The 24,128-nt window shown below is 40.4% G+C and overlaps 1 protein-coding gene across 4 annotated transcripts; it reads right to left on the bottom strand.

The window, feature by feature from the left end:
• Positions 1-80: 80 nt before the first annotated feature.
• Positions 81-23,573, bottom strand: LOC105275091. Of its 4 annotated transcripts, XR_002192986.2 has the most exons (7): positions 23,350-23,573; positions 22,402-22,502; positions 21,676-22,087; positions 19,636-20,934; positions 18,912-19,013; positions 18,389-18,406; positions 542-646 (listed from the first exon to the last, which is right to left on the bottom strand). XR_002192986.2 is itself a non-coding variant. In XM_026969009.1 (3 exons), exons 1-3 carry the CDS (start codon positions 4,760-4,762, stop codon positions 136-138), a joined length of 312 nt encoding a protein of 103 aa, XP_026824810.1. In that variant the 5' UTR covers positions 4,763-5,185; the 3' UTR covers positions 81-135. The 4 variants fall into 4 exon arrangements, 1 of the variants encoding a protein (XP_026824810.1); XR_002192988.2 differs by lacking the exons at positions 18,389-18,406; positions 18,912-19,013 and having other exon boundaries at positions 521-646; positions 23,350-23,571; XR_003406439.1 differs by lacking the exons at positions 18,389-18,406; positions 18,912-19,013; positions 19,636-20,934 and having other exon boundaries at positions 521-646; positions 23,350-23,569.
• Positions 23,574-24,128: the final 555 nt, after the last annotated feature.

The following is a 24,128-nucleotide window of genomic DNA, read 5'->3' as shown; positions in this document are numbered from 1 at the left end:
TCGTTTTCTTCTAATTTAATTAAGTCTAATATTAGACTCTCGTCGATACGCCATAAGTCGCCAGTATAAGTACCATTCGATCGATGGAAAAATTATTTATTAAAATAATCGGTAGTATATACAAAATATTTTATATCATAAGTGTAGTTTTAGGTCAACGACTGATGTAATTTGAACACTGTTAAGATTGTCAGGAACTTGGTAAAATTTGTGCTGGTACGCGATCCCACACCGGTTGCCAAATGCTTCTCTGTAAAAAGAAATCGTCATTGATTACAAATAATTGCAATATTAAAATAATGACTAAAACAATGTATGTAATAATGATAATGAATAATGATAAAAATAATTATATGGCCATAGGATATTGCGAAGTCGCAACGCGATCATCGCCGGATTCAATTAAAAAGTCGACACCGCGCGCGATAAAAAAGGTTTGTAATTCCTAACATGGATCGAATGATTACGACTTGTGTACTTTTTGTACATTTGAGTATTGATTTTCCCGCATGGTACTTACAGACGGAGGCCAGGTACGAGTGGCAACAGCATTCCCTCAGTCTCGTATATTCCGCGCAGTTTCCAGCCTGCACTTTGCATTCCTCCGGTCCCACACGACAAGTGTGCTCGACGAAGAGAAAGATATCTGAAACAATAGACAAATGAATCCGTGAATAGGACATCAAACGAGCAATTCATCATTATTAAGGAAATTCGAATCATAAAGATTCTAAGATATGTATATGCATTTTCTACTATACAGGGTGGTCCACTTAAATCGATCATCTTAGATATTTCACTTGTTTTTGATGATACGAAAAAATGTCTAAGGAAAAAGTTGCACCGTTCGAAGGGGCTATCATGATGACAGAACAACAATTTTTTCAAGGCTATTTTTTTCGGAGATTCAAAGGTCAAGATAATTTTTTTAAATGGAACTACATATTTTTATTTGCGCAATTTTATAGCCACCATCGAGAGGAGTTCAGCGACCTATGACAACATGACCTTTAAATGATCTTAAACGCGGGAAACAGAAAAATCAAACTTTATACTCTTCAACACAAAAATTTATTTAAGGAGGTGTTCGAAATGATGTCCTCCGACTTCAATACATTTTCTAAGGCTCCATGGACGTTCTACTCATCGAAGCCACCTTAGATTTTCGACGGTCCAATAGTTCATATTTCTTCTATTTACTTGTCCATGGTTAGTGAACATTGATTCATCGGTAAACACTCTCATGTTCTGGAATTCAATGGAATGTAAGATTGAAATAATTCCATACATGGATTGTGTGCGTGTGTGTATGTGTATGTAAATATTTATGATTGTGAAATGCTTTCGCAGTTCAGTTCATTTCCTGAGCTTCTCGATCTCAGAGTTTAAATATGACTGATTATACGAAAGAGGAAAGAATAGAAATGTTTCTTATTTACGGTGAAAGCGGAAGAAGCTCTACAGAGGCGCAGAGAATGTACGGCTAAAGATACCCTGAAAAGCGTTTACTATCTCGCGCTGCTTTTGACCGTCTTATTAAAACATTTCGTGAAACTGGAAGTGTTTGTTCACGTAAAAAAATGCGACCTCGTTTGCAAACTAATGAACCAGCAGAAGTTACTGTTTTGGCTGCAGTGGCAAATAATCCACATACCAGTTCTCGACAAATACAAAGAAATACTGGTATTTCCAAGACAAGTGTTTTACGCATTTTTAAACGCCACTCATTTCATCCATATCACATTGCATTGCATCAAGAACTTCATGGAAATGATTTTATTAATCGAATAGAATTTTGTCAATGGGCGCTACAACAGTTGGAGGTCAATGAATTCTTCTTCAATAGAATATTGTTTACCGATGAATCAACTTTCACTAACCATGGACAAGTAAATAGAAGAAATATGCACTATTGGTCCGTTGAAAATCCAAGGTGGCTTCGACAAGTAGAACGTTAACGTCCATGGTCTTAATGTATGGTGTGGTGTTTTACACAATCGAATCATTGGCCCTTTCTTTATTGATGGTACATTAAATAGGCAAAAATATGCTGATTTTTTGTCCCAACAATTATCAAACTTATTGGAAGAGGTGCCGTTAGAAACTCGTTTACAAATGTGGTATCAGCATGATGGTTGTCCGGCTCATAACGACGTGTTGCACGTACAGTTTTACACGAAATGTTTCCGGAACGCTGGATAGGAAGAGGAGGACATATCAGTTGGCCAGCACGTTCTCCTGATTTGAATCCTTTAGACTTTTTTGTGGGGAATGTTAAAGAACACTGTTTACAATGATGTACCAACTACACAAGAGAACATAAAGAGAGCGCATTTTGAATGCATGTACTAGTATAAATTCAGAAATGATAGAAAGGGTAAGAGTATCATTTGTGCATCGTATTACAAAATGTATTGAAGTCGGAGGACATCATTTCGAACACCTCCTTAAATAAATTTTTGTGTTGAAGAGCATAAAGTTTGATTTTTCTGTTTCCCGCGTTCAAGATCATTTAAAGGTCATGTTGTCATAGGTCGCTGAACTCCTCTCGATGTTGGCTATAAAATTGCGCAAATAAAAATATGTAGTTCCATTTAAAAAAATTATCTTGACCTTTGAATCTCCGAAAAAAATAGCCTTGAAAAAATTGTTGTTCTGTCATCATGATAGCCCCTTCGAACGGTGCAACTTTTTCCTTAGACATTTTTTCGTATCATCAAAAACAAGTGAAATATCTAAGATGATCGATTTAAGTGAACCACCCTGTATATGTACATATTAATTAAGAACGTAGACGATTTCGCGTCAGCCTTTTCATACAAATTGAAATTACTATTTTTTACAAATTTTCAGAATTATTCTTAATATAAATCGCTGTTGTTTCTCTCTCAATCTTTTAATTCAATATTGAAGTAATTAATTGATTAATTACGTTTGAGTAGTACAATTGCAGCAAATTTTACCAAAACAAACTTCGCTAATTTTTAGAATGCTACATATCGTCCGACGTAGCAGTAATTAACCAGTTTCGTACGTGGGTTGACGATTAATCTGTCTAACGTAGCGAGATAGCGACGGTTTCCGGATGCACTATCAGTTCCGGAGACAGCGATGCAACTAGAACGAGCAGCTTGAACGTTTGGCGATTTGGAGTTTTTGAGAGATGCACAAAAAGCGGACAATGATGGAAATCAGTCTCGAGGAGGAGGATATGACTGGTTCTCAATCGCTATTAACGATTAGAATGAACGAACCGGTGACTCACGAAGACGTGATCGAAAGGTGATTCGAGATTTCGGTATTCCACATGCGTGGCCGCGTGCAGCAATGCATCTTCGTGCGCCAGCAATGACGACGGACTCGATGCCTTGAATAAGGAGTGAGCGATAATACAAATGGTCGGCATTCGCTACCAGTATCCTCTATTCTAGAGTCAAATACCTATTTTTCTTATATTTCAATGATATGATCAATTATACATAGAAGAACATAAAGCGCAATTTTCGAAAAGTCAGCAAGATGAATAATCCTTACTATTTATATACATGTTGATGAAAAAAACACATTTAGTTATTTTGAAGATGATTCGATTCGATAACATTTATATCTACGATAGAAATCACCTTTGAACCTTAACAGAAAATATCGGATTGATACATGTGATGAAAAGACATATTTATTTTGAAGTTGATCCGGTTCAGTTTATATTTACGTCTACGATAGAAATCACCTTTGAACCTTAACAGAAAGTATCTAGTAGATTGATGAATAATAGTTCTGCAAGGAGTTCGAGAAGCTCATGGAATGCTCAAATAATCTGCTCGACGAATCACACAAGTGAATCACTCGGTGGCTCCTGCTCGCACATTAACGCGTGGAGCGTTAAGATAATTTATTACGACGGGCGATGATTTACTGAACAGGTGACTGCCCTTCCGTTCCGCTGGAGGAAGCCAGTCTCTTCTCACGCATGAAAATAACTTCATTAAATGACTTCCATCGTGTGCCGAAATTTATCTATCCAAAATGAAGCAAAACTAGAAACATTTTACAGTTAGATTTTAATGATTTATACATAATTCTCGACTTTCTTTCAGTCTTCTAAGCAAAGGTAAAATCTCTGAAACAATCGAAGAGATATTTGTAACATGGACAATAGAACTTCATCGTTTCCACGGTCTCCCGAGGGTTCAAACCTTTTTACGCGGTTCGTGTCTGTAACGGCACGTAACACATCAACTAAAAATAATTGCGGTTACGTGGAACCGTGCACAATTCGCGATACCATTGTGCAAATCACGGAATTGCAGCAAATCGCTCGCGCGCGCTATCATTGCCGCTGCTCTAAATCCCCGTGAAGCAGCGTGTTGCACAACACTCGCACGCTCGTCACGGCCGATCGTTCACGCACGAATTCGCCGACGTACGACTTGTCGCTCTGTGAACAAACGAAGGACGAGAGCGGAAAATGCAACTTCCGTCGCCGACGAAGGCTGAGCCGATTTCGATCGACTCATTATTGCTAAATAACAGCGCACCGCTTCAGCAACACTTCATACAATAAGCTGCAGCAACTTGCACGCACCTTGCTTGACTCATCTAAAACGTAGAATTGTTTGTAAAGAATATATACAAGATATCAAAAAAGAAAAAATTAGAGCGAGAGAGAGAGAGCGCATATCGCAGCTTACATAAAAGATATTTGTTGAATCACTGTTATACCCGCTGTCGCAGTAGCAGCGATCATTGATGACGCTTCCATTCTTGCAATAAGTCATCTCGGAACTGATGCAAGGCTTGCATCCTGCGACCGGAACAGACAATTAATTACAAATAAAAAAGTAACAGATTACGCGTGCAGCTAAAGAGATCAAGCTGGAAAAAAAGTTATTTCGGTACAGTACTCTTATGTATGTTGCAGGATGAGCAACGTAAGGGACACGAATGGAGCACCGTTTCTCGGATATACAAGAACTTCAACCGCTTATTAATTAAGGATCATACTTATTACTTTACTCTCTACGCTATCAACCGCGATTGAAATACATGACAATTGCGTCGAATCCGCGTCTCTGATTCACGTTAACCCATTAACGCCCAACAAGCTCGAATTCTTTGCTCATTTTCCAGCCTCAGTGTCGGAAAGAATCACGAAGCACATTTTTACCAAAACAATGATTCTTACTATTTTTGGGTGTGCTCTTTCGAATTCCGAGATCAAAATTGAGCCTCCGTGCCTCAGAAAACAAATATGGCGTATTAAAAATAAAACAACACCAAAAAATTGAAGACTTTTTTTCTAAATGTTTTTTCTTGTACAGAAAAAGGGTTGCAATCCACTTCTAAATTCAACTATCGGTGCATAAAATAGTTGAACTTTAATGACGATTTTTTTTGTTTTTCGAAAAATCGCGATTGTTCTAAAATGACGTTTATATGAGGAAATTTTCGAAAAATACTGATTTATTGTAAATAATCTAATAAAGTTCGAAATATCGAGGTTTCTGACACTTGAAACGTTACCAATTGTTGAGCTCATTACCGTAGATCATGTTTCAACGTAATTTGGAACTTCAAAGATGGCGGATCCAAGATGTCCGCCAAAATATTTCAAAAATAATCAGTTTTTTTGTTATTACTCCCTTCTGGAACTTCAATCCGGTAGAATTCATACTATTGTAGGTGTTTTTGACATTGCTGATTACGAATATCAAGTTAGATTTGCAAAATCAGTTTGTTTAAACAAAATTGTTTAAACAATTTACTGCAAAATTGTATTTTTTCTAAACTTTTATGCCAAAATCTTATTCTACGGAAAAAAATACGTCGGAAACGTGTTACATTTTTGAAATTACTTGTAAAACCTGCTCTCATTACGTATTTTTTGGCATATCACATGGAAGTACACAGTTGGAAAATTTGTTTTCTTGTTAAAAAATATGCCGGTTATCATTTTTGTGTTAAATATTTAACACATTCATGTGTTAATTTAACATGTTGCTGTTGTGTTAATTCAATTCAAGTGTAAATTTTTATACAACTAAAAAAAAGTGTAAAACTTACACATTGTGCACCTATTTTTAATTTTACACAATAGATATGTTCCGTATTATTAGTGACAAGTTTTATCTGTTAAAATTTACAGAAAACTATGTTGAGAGTAAAGATGTATGTAAAAATAACTTTTTTTTCGAGTTAATTTTATCATGAAAAATATGTTGATTTTACATAAAATTTATTTCAAATTACTTCGCAGTTTGCATTCATTTTGGGTTAAAATATTAACATAATATTAGTGTCACCATTTAACATATCCATATTATGTTAAATTAACACAAAAATTTATGTGGACCGTTTGGGACATGTGATATCTGTTAAATTTAACACAAATTTTTCACCTGTGCATGAACACTTTTTTCTCCGCTATTTCTCGTCAATTTACAGCTTCATCGAAAATATATTGGAAGAACTAGAGCATATTTCTGACGTATTTTTTTCCGTAGAATAAGATTTTGGCATAAAAGTTTAGAAAAAATACAATTTTGCAGTAAATTGTTTAAACAATTTTGTTTAAACAAACTGATTTTGCAAATCTAACTTGATATTCGTAATCAGCAATGTCAAAAACACCTACAATAGTATGAATTCTACCGGATTGAAGTTCCAGAAGGGAGTAATAACAAAAAAACTGATTATTTTTGAAATATTTTGGCGGACATCTTGGATCCGCCATCTTTGAAGTTCCAAATTACGTTGAAACATGATCTACGGTAATGAGCTCAACAATTGGTAACGTTTCAAGTGTCAGAAACCTCGATATTTCGAACTTTATTAGATTATTTACAATAAATCAGTATTTTTCGAAAATTTCCTCATATAAACGTCATTTTAGAACAATCGCGATTTTTCGAAAAACAAAAAAAATCGTCATTAAAGTTCAACTATTTTATGCACCGATAGTTGAATTTAGAAGTGGATTGCAACCCTTTTTCTGTACAAGAAAAAACATTTAGAAAAAAAGTCTTCAATTTTTTGGTGTTGTTTTATTTTTAATACGCCATATTTGTTTTCTGAGGCACGGAGGCTCAATTTTGATCTCGGAATTCGAAAGAGCACACCCAAAAATAGTAAGAATCATTGTTTTGGTAAAAATGTGCTTCGTGATTCTTTCCGACACTGAGGCTGGAAAATGAGCAAAGAATTCGAGCTTGTTGGGCGTTAATGGGTTAATTAACCATCTCGAGGCTTTCTTACATAATCCTCCCTGAAATCGTGTCGCGGACGCTCGCGGATGCAAGCGGGTTATCTGCGTGCGATGATAGCAACGATAGCACCATAGATAGTATCAGCACCGATCGCGAAACGCGTCGTATACAAGATGTGCAATCGCACAAGTCTCGCCTTCGGAGATCGAAGTCTGTGCTGAATCTAAAATCGCGATGAGCAACAGGTGTACCATATCCGCTGATGTGACGCTTGATGGAGTCTTCGTTAATAAAATTGATCGAATCGAAGGATGACAGGGTGGGGGATGGAGTGGGGATAGTTTCACGTCGTACACTATCTATGTGTAATGTCGGTGCGTGGCGAAACCATCCCCACTCCATCCCCCACCCAATGCCACCGTATACTATCGCATCCCATTTCTGGCATCACTGGGATGACATTGACCGAGATGCGACTAATCGATTAAATTATAAAAATGCGGATCGACAGTTTCCATTTGCCGCAAATGATATCAGACGTTAACCGTTCACTTTCTCAGTCTTCCTCGGTTCGAATCCATATCGTAAGAAGAACCGCGTGGACGTGTTCGTTTTGCCTAATCGTTGATTCAAGCGACGTCGTCAGGTGTCATATGTAAAAAAGGGTAAAGTGTTCAGGATGCCAAGCTGGGCAGGATTGAGCGGGATCCGAGGATACTTTTTTACTCGATTCGATATAACTGTCTAACACACTATACTTTATTCAGATTGACTCTTAGTGATCACAATTTCGTCCTGTTTGCTTCACCGTCCGAAGGAGAGTGACGACCGGGGTGTTTGCCGGTATCGGTTTGCCGTCGACGCGTTAATCAGAGACATCCATGTACCTTCTTTCTTTCAGTTCGACCATCCTGACTACAATTTCGTCTCGAAGTTATCTATATTTTACTTTATAACTATACATAGGTGTATTTCTCGCGCGAATTACGATACATTGGTGCGACGATGCACGATACAACAACTACAATTTAATACCATGAAGTGAGTGAGTGTTATTATTCGCTGTTGTGCTCCACGCCAATCAACTCAGGTACGTAGCAACGTATACTTTTCTATTCATCCGCGGGTTTACCCAGGTTGATCCACGGTTTCAATTTATCGGATGACAATACAGTATTAAACGGTCTTGGCGTGTGGTTGAAACCCGCAATGTCACGCACCACGTGCCGATTGCTACCGAGGCTCTTCGCAATACGGTAAGAGCCTTTATACTTCGGTTTCAACTTGCCACTCACACCCACTTTACTCTGCATGGCGCGCACTAACACATAATCACCGACACTATATCGCTACGGTTTCTTACTCGCCGCATCTTTATAAGATTTATTATAATTCCTGACTAGATCGGTCGCACGCAACACAGTATCCCGGCTTCTCACTCGTTCGGTTTCTAAATCTACGTCGATATCGGTAAGAGCCTTCGTAAACCGGGCAAATGACGAGTCACCGTGGTTCTTCTGGTCAACGCCGAATACTACCTTAGCTGGACTGGCCTTAACTACTGAATGGTAAGTATTGTTTAATATATATTGCATTTTCCCTAGCATGTTCTTCCATTCCGCTGGCGCACTGATCAATTTAGTCAACGCCGACTTTAAGAACCGATTAATCCGCTCAGCCATTCCATTCGCCCATGGCGACGCGACGGCTATCAACCGATGTTTTATATTCCGCTCTCTAACGAAATCATTAAAATCTCTCGCTGTGAACGCCGTGCCTCTATCCGATACAATTTCACACGGCCTGCCGAAAGTGTCGAACAATTTATCCAGGTAATTCATTACTTCTTTCGTTCCCGTTGATTTTGTTGGAAACAACCATGTGAACCTTGAAAAAGCGTCCACTACTACCAATATATATTTATAATTGTCGCACGACTCCTACAACGGGCCGAAATGATCGATGTGTATGATTTCTAGAGGCGCTTTCGGCAACGGAAATAATTGCGTTTCGCTTTCCCTACTGTGCGGTGAGTTATTTGCCATCAAGCATGTGAGACAATTTTCTATGTATTCGTGTACCCGTTTCCGTATGGTAGGAAACCAATAATGCTGACTAATGCTCTGATATGTTGTCTCAAAACCTAGGTGAGCGACGTCATCATGGTGCGCCCTCAAAATATTTATTACCATTGAATCAGGTACCACGAATTTACATTGATCACAATCTTTCCTATATACTAATCCGTTAATTAATGAAAATTTATCACTGTCTTTTATCTCTAATTCTCTACTGATTTCTAGGATCTTAGGATCCGCTAACTGATGGAGTTCTAACCTTCGCTCCAGTGGCAGTTCGTTAACATAGGCCACGTTTCTGCTAAGGGCATCCACGTGAGCCATTCGTGTACCGGATCGGTGAGTAACATCAAAATCGTATTGTTGTAGTGCTAACGTCCACCTCGCAATCCGTGGATTCAAGTTAGCCTTTTTAACCGCATACACAACCGCACTACAATCCGTCACGATAGTAAACTTTAACCCGTAGAGATATATGTGAAATCTTTCTACCGCGCGAACAATTGCCAACATTTCTAGCTCGTAACTGTGGTACTTATTTTCAGCAGAATTTGTTACCTGACTGTAATACGCGACAGACGCCTATAATCCATCGTTACGTTTTTGTAATAAAATCGCGCCAATCCCCGCACTTCATGCATCTGTATGTAATTGAGTCTCTGCAGCCGGATTATACAAGCTCAATACTGGAGATGAGACGAGCTTCCCCTTGATATTTTCAAAAGCTTTAATACAAGAATCATCAAACTTATATTCCACTGTACCTTTCATCAAATTTTGTAACGGCCGAATCTTCATTGCATACTCTTTTATGAATTTGCGGAAATAGTTTGTAAGTCCTAAAAATCGTTGTAGTTCTTTCTTATTCCGCGGTTGTTTATAACTACTAATTGCTTCCGTATGTCTCGAACTTAAAGTAATCCCTTCTACTGAAACTAGGTATCCCAGAAATACTATTTTCTTCTTTAAAAATTCACATTTTCGATAATTAAGCTCGAAACCATATTTCTTTAACTCCGTTAATACTTCATACAAAACTTCTAAATTTTGTTCTACAGACTTCGTCGCTATCATTAGATCATCGACATAGGGAATCACCTTATCCGCCCGTATCAAAGCTTCCAGAATCTTAATAATCCGCTTCTGAAACTCTGCGGGCGACTCGCAGTATCCAAAAGGTAATTTTATGAACTCAAATTGTCCGTCCGGTGTTGCGAACGCAAAATATTTAGCTGAATCCTCATGCACGGTAATTTGATAGAAGCTATCTCGCAAATCTAATATTGTAAAAACTACTTTTGTACTTAACCGTGATATGCACTCCTCAATCACCGGGAACGGATATTTTTGTTTCACAACTCGACTATTTAAGGGTCGAAGATCTATACACATACGCATTTGTCCATTGCGTTTCTTAACCGGCACTACTCTCGCGCAATACGGTGATATACTAGGCCTAATAATCTTTCGCTTTAATAAGTCATCCGTTATCACTCTCAACTGCAAGCGTTCAACGTGCGCGAATCGTCTAGGTGCATACGCATAAATTGACGTATCCTTCAAATGCACTTGAACCGCATAATTATCATTAGCGGGTACGATATCTCTGCTTTCTATTTCCAAAATTAAATCTCTTAACCGTCTCTTATATTCGTCCGGATAATCTGTTGTGGCGTCTTCTAATATTTGTTCGAGCGACTTATTATTCGAGGTATCTTCATCCGCGTTCAGAGGTAGGACCGAAAACAAGTTTACATTATCCTCACCTTGATTCAATGGCTCGTATAGGAATGAAAGCTGTTGCTTACGCAAAAACTCGCAGCCTAGAATTATGTCTCCTTGAAAGGAACTATCGTTCAAGACGTGTAAATCAACAACAAAATTCGAATCCGCTAATGATTGTAACGTTATATTTACCGTGATCACGCCTAAAATATTTAATTTCTGACCAATTATACAATTAAAATTTTTCTCAGGACTCTTTAACAAATCTCTATGCTGTCTCAAAAACTCATTATACACATTTATCTTCACTAACGAAATCGGACTACCCATATCTATCAACGCATTTAACGAGCACTCCTTACCGCCTATGTTACAGATTTTTACAGACGGTTTACTGACGACCAGGCGGCTTCGCTCTTCTCGGACTGCCGCCACCATTTCGGGTTCCTGATGATCATCAGCCGCGCTCGCTTCCGCCACCGTTGTCGCTGCCAGTGGCCTCGCTGCCGGTGTTCCATCTCTCTTTTGTTTAAGCTGAGGGCAATCGTACGAGCGGTGGCCTATCTGTTTACAATAAAAACAATTCACCTGTCCTTTACACTCGCGGAAATCGTGACCTTTTTTGCCACAATTCCGGCACTGACCTGACTGACCGTCTCTCGGCTTCGCCGCCGAACTAGCTAGTGGTACTTTTTTATCTTGTTCGATTACCCCTTGAGTAATTTTCCGCATCTGACTTAGAAACGCATCTACTGTTTCCTCCGAAACCGATGACGCTACCGCTCGGATCGTGTTTTGCGCGACGCCGCTTATTAACAATTGAATCTTATCAGCTTCCGAAATACCAACGCGATGCATAAGCGCCAACTTGTCGATCGCATACTCGTCAAACGATTCTTTACTCGACAACCACTTGCGCGCCTCAATCTTTTGCATCATCTTAAAAAATGGAATTTTCCGATCAAAAATTTTGACTATTTCCGACCGCACGCTACGCCATGACTCAATTACCGCACCGCTTTGCGAATCATACCAACGCCTAGCTGACTTAGTCAGCCGACTCGTGGCCGCCAACAGCAAGACCCCGTCCGATGTATTGTGTATCTCCGCCACCTTGTCCACTCGCTGGATCCACACCGTCACGTTCTCATCTTCTGATCCCGAAAACTCGAGAATCTGCATCGCCAACGCTTGAATCGCTCCACCCGACATCCATCCTTCCGTCGACCGACGGCTCCCGTCCACTGGACTTTACCTCGATGTAGAGCCAGACGACCCGCCTAGAACACCCAGGTTCTCCACGACTGGCACATTCCGTCCTGGAGCAGCCAGCGCATTTACCAGCCGTGCCATTTGATCCTGCTGCTGCTGGAAAAACCTTCGTTGCTCCATCCGTTCCTCCTCCTGCCGACGCAGGAGACCGTTCATGGTCGTCACCATCTGTGCCATCAACAGAGTGGATTCCTGTTGTTGTTGTACCTCTCGCCGTCCTGAGCCACCTGCCGTCTCCGACACTACGTTTTCAGGCTGGACCGGTAGCCCCTGCAATTCTTCCGCCGGACTATTACGCTCCAGATGCGTCATAATTGCATCAACCAAGTTGTTCTTATCGCCCGTGGTTCTCAAACCATATCGGGCGGCCTCCGCTCGTAATTCTTCCAACGAAAGTTGGTCGAGCCTTGCTCGTTCCATGCTCGTTTGCGCACACGTCTTCATACGCTCGTGACCGCACGAACCGTTGTTGCTCGTTCACGTTCCGCTCCGACTTTCCGCTCCTCGGACTCCAAAAACTCAATTTCAATATCCCACTTCTGAGGTTGTAAAAAAGGGTAAAGTGTTCAAGATGCCAAGCTGGGCAGGATTGAGCGGGATCCGAGGATACTTTTTTACTCGATTCGATATAACTGTCTAACACACTATACTTTATTCAGATTGACTCTCAGTGATCACAATTTCGTCCTGTTTGCTTCACCGTCCGAAGGAGAGTGACAACCGGGGTGTTTGCCGGTATCGGTTCGCCGTCGACGCGTTAATCAGAGACATCTATGTACCTTCTTTCTTTCACATACGATATAATATAACTGCGTGACATTCATACATGCATAACTACCTCGTACTACAGGAAAAAGAAACGTGAAAAAGCACGATGTAGCACATGAGAAAAATCGTTGCAAAAAGCTGGAAAATTGAATTTGCAATTTAGCATTAACGATAAAAAGTAAATAAAATTTAATTTTTTATTTCGATCCATCATGCTTGATAGTTGATAATTAACAATGCTAATTCTGGCCTTGAAGTAAGTATGCAGAAATGATGCATGAAATTATATAACAATTTACTTTAAGAAATGATTCAAAAAATAATTGAAAAAGTTACTTTGATATCTATAGTTAAGCAAAGGTTGCTCTAAGAACTGAGTTAGTTGGCGAATTAAGTTAATTTTCGTTCAGATGGATAATTGCGTAGTCGCGCTCCGTCGCGGCTTACTCAACAAGCTTTAAAGTTACTAGAAAAATTGGCGCGCTCACGCGGGGCTTCCCGCTGCGCGCGCCGGCGATCGTCATTGTGTTCTTGTTGCTGCTTCTCTCAACAGTTTCGTGAACAGCCTCGTGAACATTTTCGACGAATTTAGCATCATCCTTCGGTGAGAATGGGCAAATCATCCCATAAATCGCGCAAGCGACGCAGGTCATCTTCCAGGGACTGCCTCGCGGGCCTCGAAGACAAGCTGGTCCGCCTGCTCGATGTACTTCACCATTCAGAGGTTATGGCGCCCAGATCTCCATCTCCTTCCGCTCCCTTGTCCGACTCCTCGAGTAAACACGAGAACCTCGGAATACAACGGGAAGCGACGCCCGACACGGATTCTCCGCCGGGAAACGCTTCTAGCTCGTATCATTCTGTCCCGAGTGGACCTTCTCTGGCAGTGCCTGCGAGACAGGAAAGGCCAATCACTGGTAATTCAGGTGTGTACGTGCTTTCTGGACCTATATTTGCGGAATATAGGCGGAAAAATCGACACAGCCTCTCAGGTAATAACCCCCCATGTCTTTTAGGTTCCACGAGCAGAGGTAATGTATCTTTTGAGACACCTCCTGTTACGGAGGTCATAACGGCGGATACCCTCTCACCTGCAACCGCCCCGGTGGACGACGACCCTCTTACACGGGAGCTATTCGCTTCCGCGCTGCACACAGTGGAGGTGTCACCCTGGAACGAACTGGTTTCAGACCAATGGCGTACTCTAGCGCAAAAGGGTCTTCCTCCAGAACAACGCGACCCTCTGCTCAAGAAATATTCGCCACCGGAAACACTAGCCTTTCTTCGAGCCCCTAAGCTGAATCCTGAACTCAAATCTGGGCTAAAGTCCAACTCAGCAAGCGAGACGAGTACAACAGCAAAGATCAGGACCAAGCCGGAATAGCCCTGTGTGCTCTCGGCGAGGCAATGTCTGAGCTTCTGAAGCCTGACATCCAACGATCGCTCGTTCCCGAGGCACGCTCAGCTGTGCTGAAAATCAACGAGGGCGCAAAAATCTTAGCAGACCTCTTTTATCGTCTCTTCATATCCCGACGGGCGCAGATAGTGCCCACACTCAATATTCTCGCGAAGAATACGGCAGAAAACATTCCTCCGGATGAATGCCTTTTCGGAACATCGTTCGGCGAGGAACTCAAGAAGGCCACTACGATGGCGAAGTCCGCCAAAGACTTGGTTAAGGCACCATTGTTGGTGTCTCGCAAAGTGCAGCAGCCCATAAAGCCCCAGCTGCACGTGGCTCCCCCTACAGCATCGACGGGAAACTCCAGGGCTCCTGCAACGACGAGAACTTCGGCGACACGGAGGTCAGGGGCTCCGTCGAACAATCGCCGAGCGCCATATCGCGCCAGATCCCGATCGAGGAGACGCTAACGGGGAATTAGGTAAATATTGCGGGCAGGTTGGCTTTCTTCCTTCCCAAGTGGAAGGAAATTACCACAGACCCGGTAATCCTGCAGGCCGTAGCCGGTTATAGGTTACCATTCACGCGCCAGCCACCTTGTCAACCCAACGAACCCATAGTTCATTTATCTTCGAAAGAACAGGAACTTTGCGGACAGGAAATCGACAAACTCTGCAAGACAGGGGCCATCGAGCTAGCATCCGACTGCGAGGACCAATTCGTATCCCCCTTCTTTGTGAGGGAAAAATCCTCGGGAGGTTGGAGATTTATCCTGAACCTAAAATCCCTTAACAAGTTTATTCTCGCTCCTTACTTTAAAATGGAGGAATGGAAGACGGTGATCCGTCTGATCTCTCCGGGCGACTTTCTCGCGTCCATTGACTTGGAAGATGCATACCTGCTCCTGTTCATTCATCCTGAGAACAGAAAATATTTACGTTTTCGCTTTCGCAATCAGCTTTTCCAATTCACAGCTCTGCCCTTTGGCCTCGCGTTGGCACCATACATTTTCACCAAACTTCTGAAACCCGTAGTACATTCGCTCAGGGAGAGAGGATTCCTCTCAGTTGTCTATCTGGACGACTTCCTTCTTATCGCACAATCCTATGGCCAATGCATAGCAAACGTCTCCACAACGCTTAGCCTCCTATCAGCGCTAGGCTTTGTTATTAACAAACGTAAGAGTGTACTCACACCAGCTAGATCATGCAGGTTCTTGGAATTTACTTTCGACACACAGAGTTTCTCTGTCTCCATCCCGTCGGAAAAACGGGTTGAGTTGTTACACAAAACACTCACGATACTTAACCAAAGGACATGTACAATCCAACTTCTCGCAAGTTTTATCGGCTCTCTAGTTTCGGTCTGCCCGGCCGTCAAATATGGTATGCTATATACCAAACGGTTGGAGAGGGAGAAGTTTTTAGCCCTTTCTCGGTCAAACGACAATTTCGCAGCCCGGATGACCCTGCCACCTGAGATCAAAGAGGATCTGCTATGGTGGAAGGCGATTTTTTCTGACACTTCTCAGTGTAACAATATTCGATCGGGACAGTTCGCAACTGAAATCTTCACGGACGCATCCCTAACCGGTTGGGGCGCTGTCTGTGGAGAGTCCCGAACTCATGGGTTTTGGTCCACGGGCGACAAACAAAATCACATCAATTATTTGGAACTCTTGGCAGTCTTCCACGACCTCAAATGTTTCGCGTCTCACCTGCATGGATGTGACATCCTGTTACGAGTAGACAATTCCACCGCACTCTTACATTAATCGTATAGGTTCCATTAAGTTTCCCCATTTATCCGCCCTCGCTCGCGCGATTTGGCGTTGGTGTGCAGACCGTGAATTGTTTATCTACGCGGCATATATACCTTCGACTCTGAATCTAGAGGCGGATGCTGAATCTCGTGTAATTTCGGAAGACTCGAAATGGACTCTTGATCAAGGATATTTTAACATAATAGACTCCACCTTCGGTCCTTTTGACATCGACCTATTCGCTGCTTCAATTAACGCGAAATGCCCTCGCTTTGTCTCTTGGCTCCCTGACCCGATGGCACACGCCGTGGACGCGTTCTCCTTAGACTGGAGTCAATTTTACTTTTACGCATTTCCTCCATTTATCCTTGTTCTGCGAGTGCTACGCAAGATTATCTCAGACAGGGCAGAGGGAATCTTGGTCGTCCCACGGTGGCCGGCACAACCATGGTTTCCTCTGTTTAATCGGCTCCTTATCGGTCAACCCATTCACTTTGAACCTGACCCTCAAATGTTGTCCTCTCCTTTCAGAGACTTTTACCCGACGTGGACCAGAATTTCCCTGGTGACCGCGAGGTTATCCGGCAGGCGTTCCTGAAGAAAGGAACACTGCCAACGGCTATCGAGACGACGCTAGCTTCGATCACGGAATCCACAGTCAACCAGCACACCAAGCCATTTCGATTGTGGTGGCAGTTCTGCAGGGAAAGGAACGTCTCTCTCCTGTCCCCACCGATTCCGGCGTTCTTGGACTTCCTCTCTGCGTGCCTCGCGAGTACAAGGTCGTATTCTACCCTGAACACTTACCGCTCGGCTATCTCCCTTATTTCCGCAGACGAGGTGGGATCACACCCGTTGGTTAAGAGATTTTTTTAGAGGTGTCGCGGCGCTCAAACCACAAATGCCGTGCTATAACTTTACGTGGGACCCATCCCCAGTCATTGCCTATCTGGCCACCTTGTATCCTCACGAGAATCTCCCTCTTGAGCTCATTTCGAAAAAGTTGGTCACCCTACTTGCTCTCACGACTGCACAAAGAATGCAGACTCTTGCAGCTATTCAATGCTCGAATATATCGTTCTTGGATTCAATGATCATTAGAATCCCAGCTCGTCTGAAAACTTCCGGGATCGGGAGATCTCAGCCCTTGCTCACTTTCAAACCCTTTTTAGAAAAACCAGAACTCTGTATTCTCTCGTTAGTGAAACACTACCTCACGCTTACACGTGAGTCTCGCAGTCACGACTGTGATGCGCTTTTCATAAACCTTCGTAAGCCATTTACTTCAGTTTCGTCTCAAACATTAGGCCGGTGGGTCAAGGCGACGCTGGAGTTAGCGGGATAGACACCTCCATATTTTCGGCGCATTCCACTCGCCATGCGTCTACCTCTTTCGCCGCGAGCGCCGGTATCAGTGTCGAGGAAATCCGACGTACCGCAGGTTAGAGCAAAGCCTCTGACGTCTTTGCGCGTTTCTACAAACGACCGCTAATTCCGGATTCCTCTTTCCAAGCCGTTATTCTTAATGCATAACCCGCTATGCTTATTATATCGCTCTCATGTATGATCCTTGACAATAACACGTTTAAAAAAAAAATCTTCACGAGCATTCACACAAACACTTACTTTGTAGCCTCTTTGGCCAAATCGTAGCTTTAAATATCTACGCAATTATCCATCTGAACGAAAATTAACATAATTGAAGAATTGAACGAACTTGTGAAGTTCGATTACAATTATGTCTTTTTCGTTCAGATGGATACCTCCTACCCATGCCCTTCCCTGATCGGATTTGGCCGCTTTGAACTAATGACGATTGCCGGCGCGCGCAGCGGGAAGCCCCGCGTGAGCGCGCCAATTTTTTTAGTAACTTTAAAGCTTGTTGAGTAAGCCGTGACGGGGCGCAACTACGCAATTATCCATCTGAACGAAAAAGACATAATTGTAATCGAACTTCACAAGTTCGTTCAATTCTTCAATTATTATAAATCAATCTAATCTCTCTGTAATTTTACTAAACAAAATTTTTTGCACGATGAAAGAGCATGCGGGCTATAAAATTGAAATAGTACATGTGTGAAGGAAATCTGCATCTGGTACTAAAATAGCATGCAATGCTCAGAATTCGGGTCCCGGAGCAGCGTGACTTCTCTGTGACAGAATCACTCATGCGTACCTTTCTTGTCCATACCGACTGGAGTGCGATTGACAAAAGAAAAAGTTTGAAACGTCAATCGTACGATGCTGGTTAAATGGATCAAAGCAACTATTCTCAGCGGTAAGATAAATATATTTCGTGTGTCATAAGGAAGCTTTATAGACTGGCCGTAGAAATCGGACAAGAAGTCCAAAGAGTTAATGCGACCCTTTTAGCATCCGGACTAAATTGGAAAAGGTCACGTGCCATCAATGTTGTTGTAAGGGGTTGAGTCTTATTAAAAGACACCCTGTATTTCTAAGGCAATACGTAAACTTTAATTTTGATGTCCGAGCATGAAGCTCGTTGCCGATTGATTATTTTCTTAGATGCTAAACTTTTAAGATCACTCTTCAATGCGAGACAGTGTTATCTTCGTGTAAATAGAATAATATATATCGAGCACTGAGAAAAATTCTACCGACATACTTCTACTTAATTTCCTCATCTCTGTTATAGTACTTGAAATAAATTACTCGAGGAGAAAAAAATTCATTTTTACCAGGATATATTTCGAGTTTCTTCGCCTCAGCAACTGCATCCTTGCGAAGTACTTCATGTTCGAGGACATACTCATCGTGGGGATGACGGTTCACGACTGTGACTGTGACAACGATTAATGATAATTATTAAATGTGTATAAGTATCCTAAGCAATAATAAAATTGGATACGTGAGAGCCTACTGTCTACATTAAATGTATGTCCATATTTTTTATATCATATCCATGGATCGATCTTGGATGAAACAATGCAAAGATAAGATCAATTGTGACTTGGAACTCTCTGTATGCTCCCATTTCGGCATACGGGATTTCAAGCGGGATCCCGCACAATGAAATCACTGTCGCAACCGGAAGTGTACGGAAGATACAAAAGCAGACGCGACGACGCCGTCCAGGTGATAAAGATTGTACGGAAGAACTTTCAGTTACGTCATACAGAAATCCTGTTCTGACAAATGAAATCTGCCTGCTTGAAGGAAATCATTCACTGTCGTTTCATTAACTTGTTGCTACTCATTTCTTTAGTCTTAAAAAGATTGAGATTTTTTATGTCGAGCACTACACACAACGATGCATCACATTGCGCGAACAGCTCGCTCGATTCCATCGAGCAATCGTCAAGCTCGTTTCTTCAGTCGCATAATTGATTATTACACCTGTTCTTAGTATATGGGATCGATACTCATGTTAATATTCAAGCTTGCACGCGGACAAATACCAACCTTATCAGGCAGCTGTATCTTTGATATTGATCGCCTCGATTCGCCTACGGGGATGATTCATCCTCCTCCAGTCGTCGGACTTATTTCGGCGCACCTTCCCTCCCTTTCATCTCGGCTTGGAATCAGTTTGCTTTCCCGTTATTGATCTTAAAGAACTTTTTTACTTCGGCACACCTTCCCTCCCTTTTATCTCGGCCTGGAAGTTCGTTTCTCCGACTTTGATTATGAAAATATTTATTTTTTAATTCGGCGCACCTTCCCTGTCTTTCATCTCGGCTTGGAATCAGTTCGTTTTCCCGATATTGATCTTGGAAAGCTTATTTTTTAATTCAGCGCACGTTGCCTCCCTTTCATCTCGACCTAGAAGTTCGTTTTCCCGATATTGATCATGAAAAACTTATTTTTTACTTGAATATCTAATAAGAACGAAAACGGAGTAAACAGTTCCCATGAAAAACTTATTTTTCAATTGAATATCTAGTAAGAGCAAAAACGGAGTAAGCAGTTCCCATGAACTATCCTTAAGGCGATTAAAAAACGACTCTTCCGAATCTAATCTTACGGACCAATGATTTCATCACCGTAAAGCGATTTATATTGTCAATCAATATAACGATTAGAATAAATAATGAAAGATGTAAAGAATACGATGTAAAGAAGTCAGTGAATATAAGTGTTATAAATAATAAGCACCGTGTGATATAATTACGGTTGTTATGATTATAAAATTGCACGGAATGCAAATCAGAACATTTCGCAAGTAATATTTGATTCTTCTGCAGTCGTTTATAGAAGTTCATGAGATTCACATCGAGAAAATCCAGCCAAACTTGTCTTCTTGTGTCTTTGTTGTCTTTTCGATCTGATACGTTCAATAGAGTTTGCAATGTTATTTGTTGTGATCACGCTAAAAATTGTATTGATGTAATCAGTTAACAGCTGCATTAGTTTCTTTCGATTTTACATTATTATCAACTAAATTCATCGCGGAAGCCGCTGCAGAGTATCAGACGTCGAATAGCTTCCCAAGTAAGAACGTGACGTTATTAGGACGTCATTAAGACGTCACCTTGTTATCTGGGGTGTATCTCCTAAGGATCTCAAATAAACGCGCAGTAAAGCGTAAAACGAGGGTAACGCTAGAATTCTGCTCGAGCAAGCGTCGTGAGTCACGGAGCCTGATGATGACGGCCGGTCATTAAGTAGAGCCAATTAAGGGCGGCCAGCGTGAAACGTAAACGTTTGTCTTGCCCTCCGAGACGAGAAGGTGGAATCCCGATATCTTCCGGCCTGTTGATCCTATCGTATAACGAGTCGCCTTTATTACGTTATACATGTGGAAATCCGATGTTCTATCAAGTTTAGTTCATTATTATTATTATTATTATAGAAATGATTAATTCGCCAGTAATTCATTAAAATTGCTCATATTATTTAAGTGATTAGTCGATCAATTCTGGCAATAATCTCGATGTTCAGATAATTGTGTGAGATGTTATAAAACTTTCTAACTTTAAGAAACTGCGCGCCAATGGGATTTGTTAGACTTTTAAAATAAGAACTGTTTTAAATATGCACTTTTAGTTCATTATATCCTAACTATAATAAAGTGCAAAATAAAAAATCGTAAAATTTTGAATAATACAATTTGATTAACTTGGTGTCACGGCCTCGAAATACATACATCCACACATAAATCTTCATAATAATCGTTTATTTTGAGAAAACATGTACTGTACTAGAAAATAAGTGTGATTGAATTACGTATATAAAACGTTATTAGTCTACAAAACAAAAACAAAATAAAGCATAGATTTATAAAAATCGTGAGTTAGTTCACTACTATCTCCTACATTTTGTTTATACATCGGAAAAAACGTTTAATCAAAAGCCACGTTATCATAATTCTTATCACGTCTAATATCAAAAGACGTATCACAAGCAGCTTCATTTTCTTTTTGACTCGCACGCTCTTTTGCAAGGCTAACTGCAACAGACACTCAGTCTACAAATCGCCGTTAAAAAAAATAAAACTCTCACCAGCATCTCACCGTGGGGTGTCCAGGAATAAAAAATCCAGGTATGTCAACCGTGCTACTCGACATCACTCCTCGAGCACTTTGAGGAATTTTCACACATACAATCAATCGATGATTTCCAATGATATCTAAATTAGATGGAGAAACTGCAAGTTGTCTTCACCGCGCGCATCTAGCACAATTTATTCACTTTTCATGTCACATTCCATTCCCGCGTTACTTAATGTTAATTAATTAATGATGAGTCCGGTGTAATCAGACAGCAATGCGGACTAGCGTGTACAGAATGACATACACCGTTCACTAATTAAGATCACGAGAGATCGCAATGAACAGCGACATTGGAAAAGCGCAGCGGACGGTTGTACGATCCATCTAAGACAGCGGCTCACGTTGAACTGCGCTCCCGAGGGCTGAAAAGAGTTAAACCACTTTCAAGAGTTGCCACTGTTCTGCCCCACGCTGCAAATTTTAAAATGCGCTCCGGATGTGAAACATCCTTCTTCTTCATGAAATTATTAAGAACACATATTTCTACATTTTTTAATCGAAAATAATGTTCCAAATGAAACGGTACGTTGATGATCTCGTTGATGAAATCTCTCGAATATATTATAATTTTTAATAATTATTTTACACGATGATGATTATTAAGCATAAAATATCAATACAAAATAAAATTATATTTTCATGCTTAATATAAATGCAAAAAATCAAATATGTAGACCTCAATTTTTCGCAGAAGTTATAACTGCATTCTTTCCCACTTCAGTTTCACAAGAGGTGCATCTGGAGTCGTAGGTAAGACGCTTGTGCCGTCAACAATCACTGCACAGTAAAAAATAAAATGTTAATTTTAACATTTTTTGCATGTCCCAGAAAGTCCACTCTAAATTTTAAGTTAATGTAACTCATTCGTCATATGTTACTTCTTGACAAACTAGAAATGTTAAGTAATTAACACAATACTTTACATTTATTTTTGTTATTGTAACTTTAAGTGTGATGTAAAAATAACATACAAAGTAATTGAAAACTACATGGAAGAGAAGTTACAATAACTCATCAGAAAAGTTGATAGAACATTTTCGTTCATACAATATGAACATTTACTTTTTATGTTATATTAACACATGATAGTAATTATTTCAACTTAAATTATTTTTGATAGAAACATTTAATTTTAGTAAATTTGATTATTTTATATGTCAAAGTTCATGATTATTTGAAGATTTACTTTAACTTCTTTTAGAATGTTAAACTGACTTTGTGACATGTTGATTGTTTAAAATTATTGTGTTAAAAACATTTCAAATAATATTCCATTTCTAAGAGACATACAAAAATGTTAAGTTATGAAGTTAACATTAATGTAACATATAAAATTGTTATAAAATTAATAACATATCAGTTGTATGTTAATTTTACATTGAAGTAGTAATCAAAACATGGCAACACAAGAAAATTTTAACATATGGACGCACAATTTTTAACGGTGTGCCGAGGCTGTAACAATATGCACGCATACACGCGCGTACATTTTTCCTATTCAACCGTTGGCCCTACCTGCGAATGAGTGCGACGAATAATAGACAGAACGAGCCCGCATAAATATTCATGTACGTATATACAAAACAGTGACATGTATGCGACGCATACTGGCGCAGACACACACCTGGCTATAGTGGAGATCTGTACATGGTGATGAAGGCCGCAAGGGAGCTCGTTTTGAAGGCTCGGTTCTGAAGAGTTCCCCTCACGTTTGTTATTGATCCTGCCAAGACTTCTTACTTCGCTCCAATCCTGATGAAGTTAAGGCGAAATTTCTGGACGAAATTTCTCTCAATATTTTCCTGTCGGCTCCTGCTCGGATTCTTTTCGCATTTTATTAGCAATGCGACATATTGGACTGTGTAAAATGTCATTATTATTATTTCAATATTTTCATTAAATTATGCGAGAATGTATTGCGAAATACAGACACACTTGTATCTTTATATTATTCTTATAGATTGATTATATCAATACGCAGAATTGTGCAATAAGCAATCCCACTAAAAAAAACCTTACAAAGGTAAAAAAATATGCCAAGTACATAAAAAAACAAAACTAATATGATGAAATCCATAGTTAACTAGCCAAGTAACTAGAAGCAATTCAGTGTGAGGATTTGTAATTTGAAATAATACTTGGCGTGCCCGGGTCGCAATGGACATGCATTCTTTTAAATTTGTACTGCCTTGAGTATTTTCACTAATGACTTGTAAATCTTTGTATTTGGTAATATTAAAACAAATACATTTACAGTTTTGCACATTAGCGGAGTGATTATAAATATCCCTTTTCATTACTCACTCAATACAAATAATTTACACATAGAGTTTACACAAATTATAGGTAAGACGTACGTTTTAATGCGACCCGGGCACGCCAAGTATTATTTCAAATTACAAA

Source organism: Ooceraea biroi, chromosome 4, assembly GCF_003672135.1.
Source record: "Ooceraea biroi isolate clonal line C1 chromosome 4, Obir_v5.4, whole genome shotgun sequence".
NCBI classification, from domain to species: Eukaryota; Metazoa; Arthropoda; class Insecta; order Hymenoptera; family Formicidae; genus Ooceraea; species Ooceraea biroi.
This window is presented reverse-complemented; position numbering and strand designations above follow the sequence as displayed.

Bases quoted from the DNA above. Each gene is read 5' to 3' on its own strand.
- LOC105275091 (XM_026969009.1), bottom strand. From the start codon at position 4,762: ATGGAAGCGTCATCAATGATCGCTGCTACTGCGACAGCGGGTATAACA. The intron at 647-4,691 runs GTAAGCTGCGAT...CTATTGTTTCAG, and splicing joins ATTCAACAAATATCTTTTAT to ATATCTTTCTCTTCGTCGAG. The intron at 251-520 runs GTAAGTACCATG...TTCTTTTTACAG, and splicing joins CTCGTACCTGGCCTCCGTCT to AGAAGCATTTGGCAACCGGT.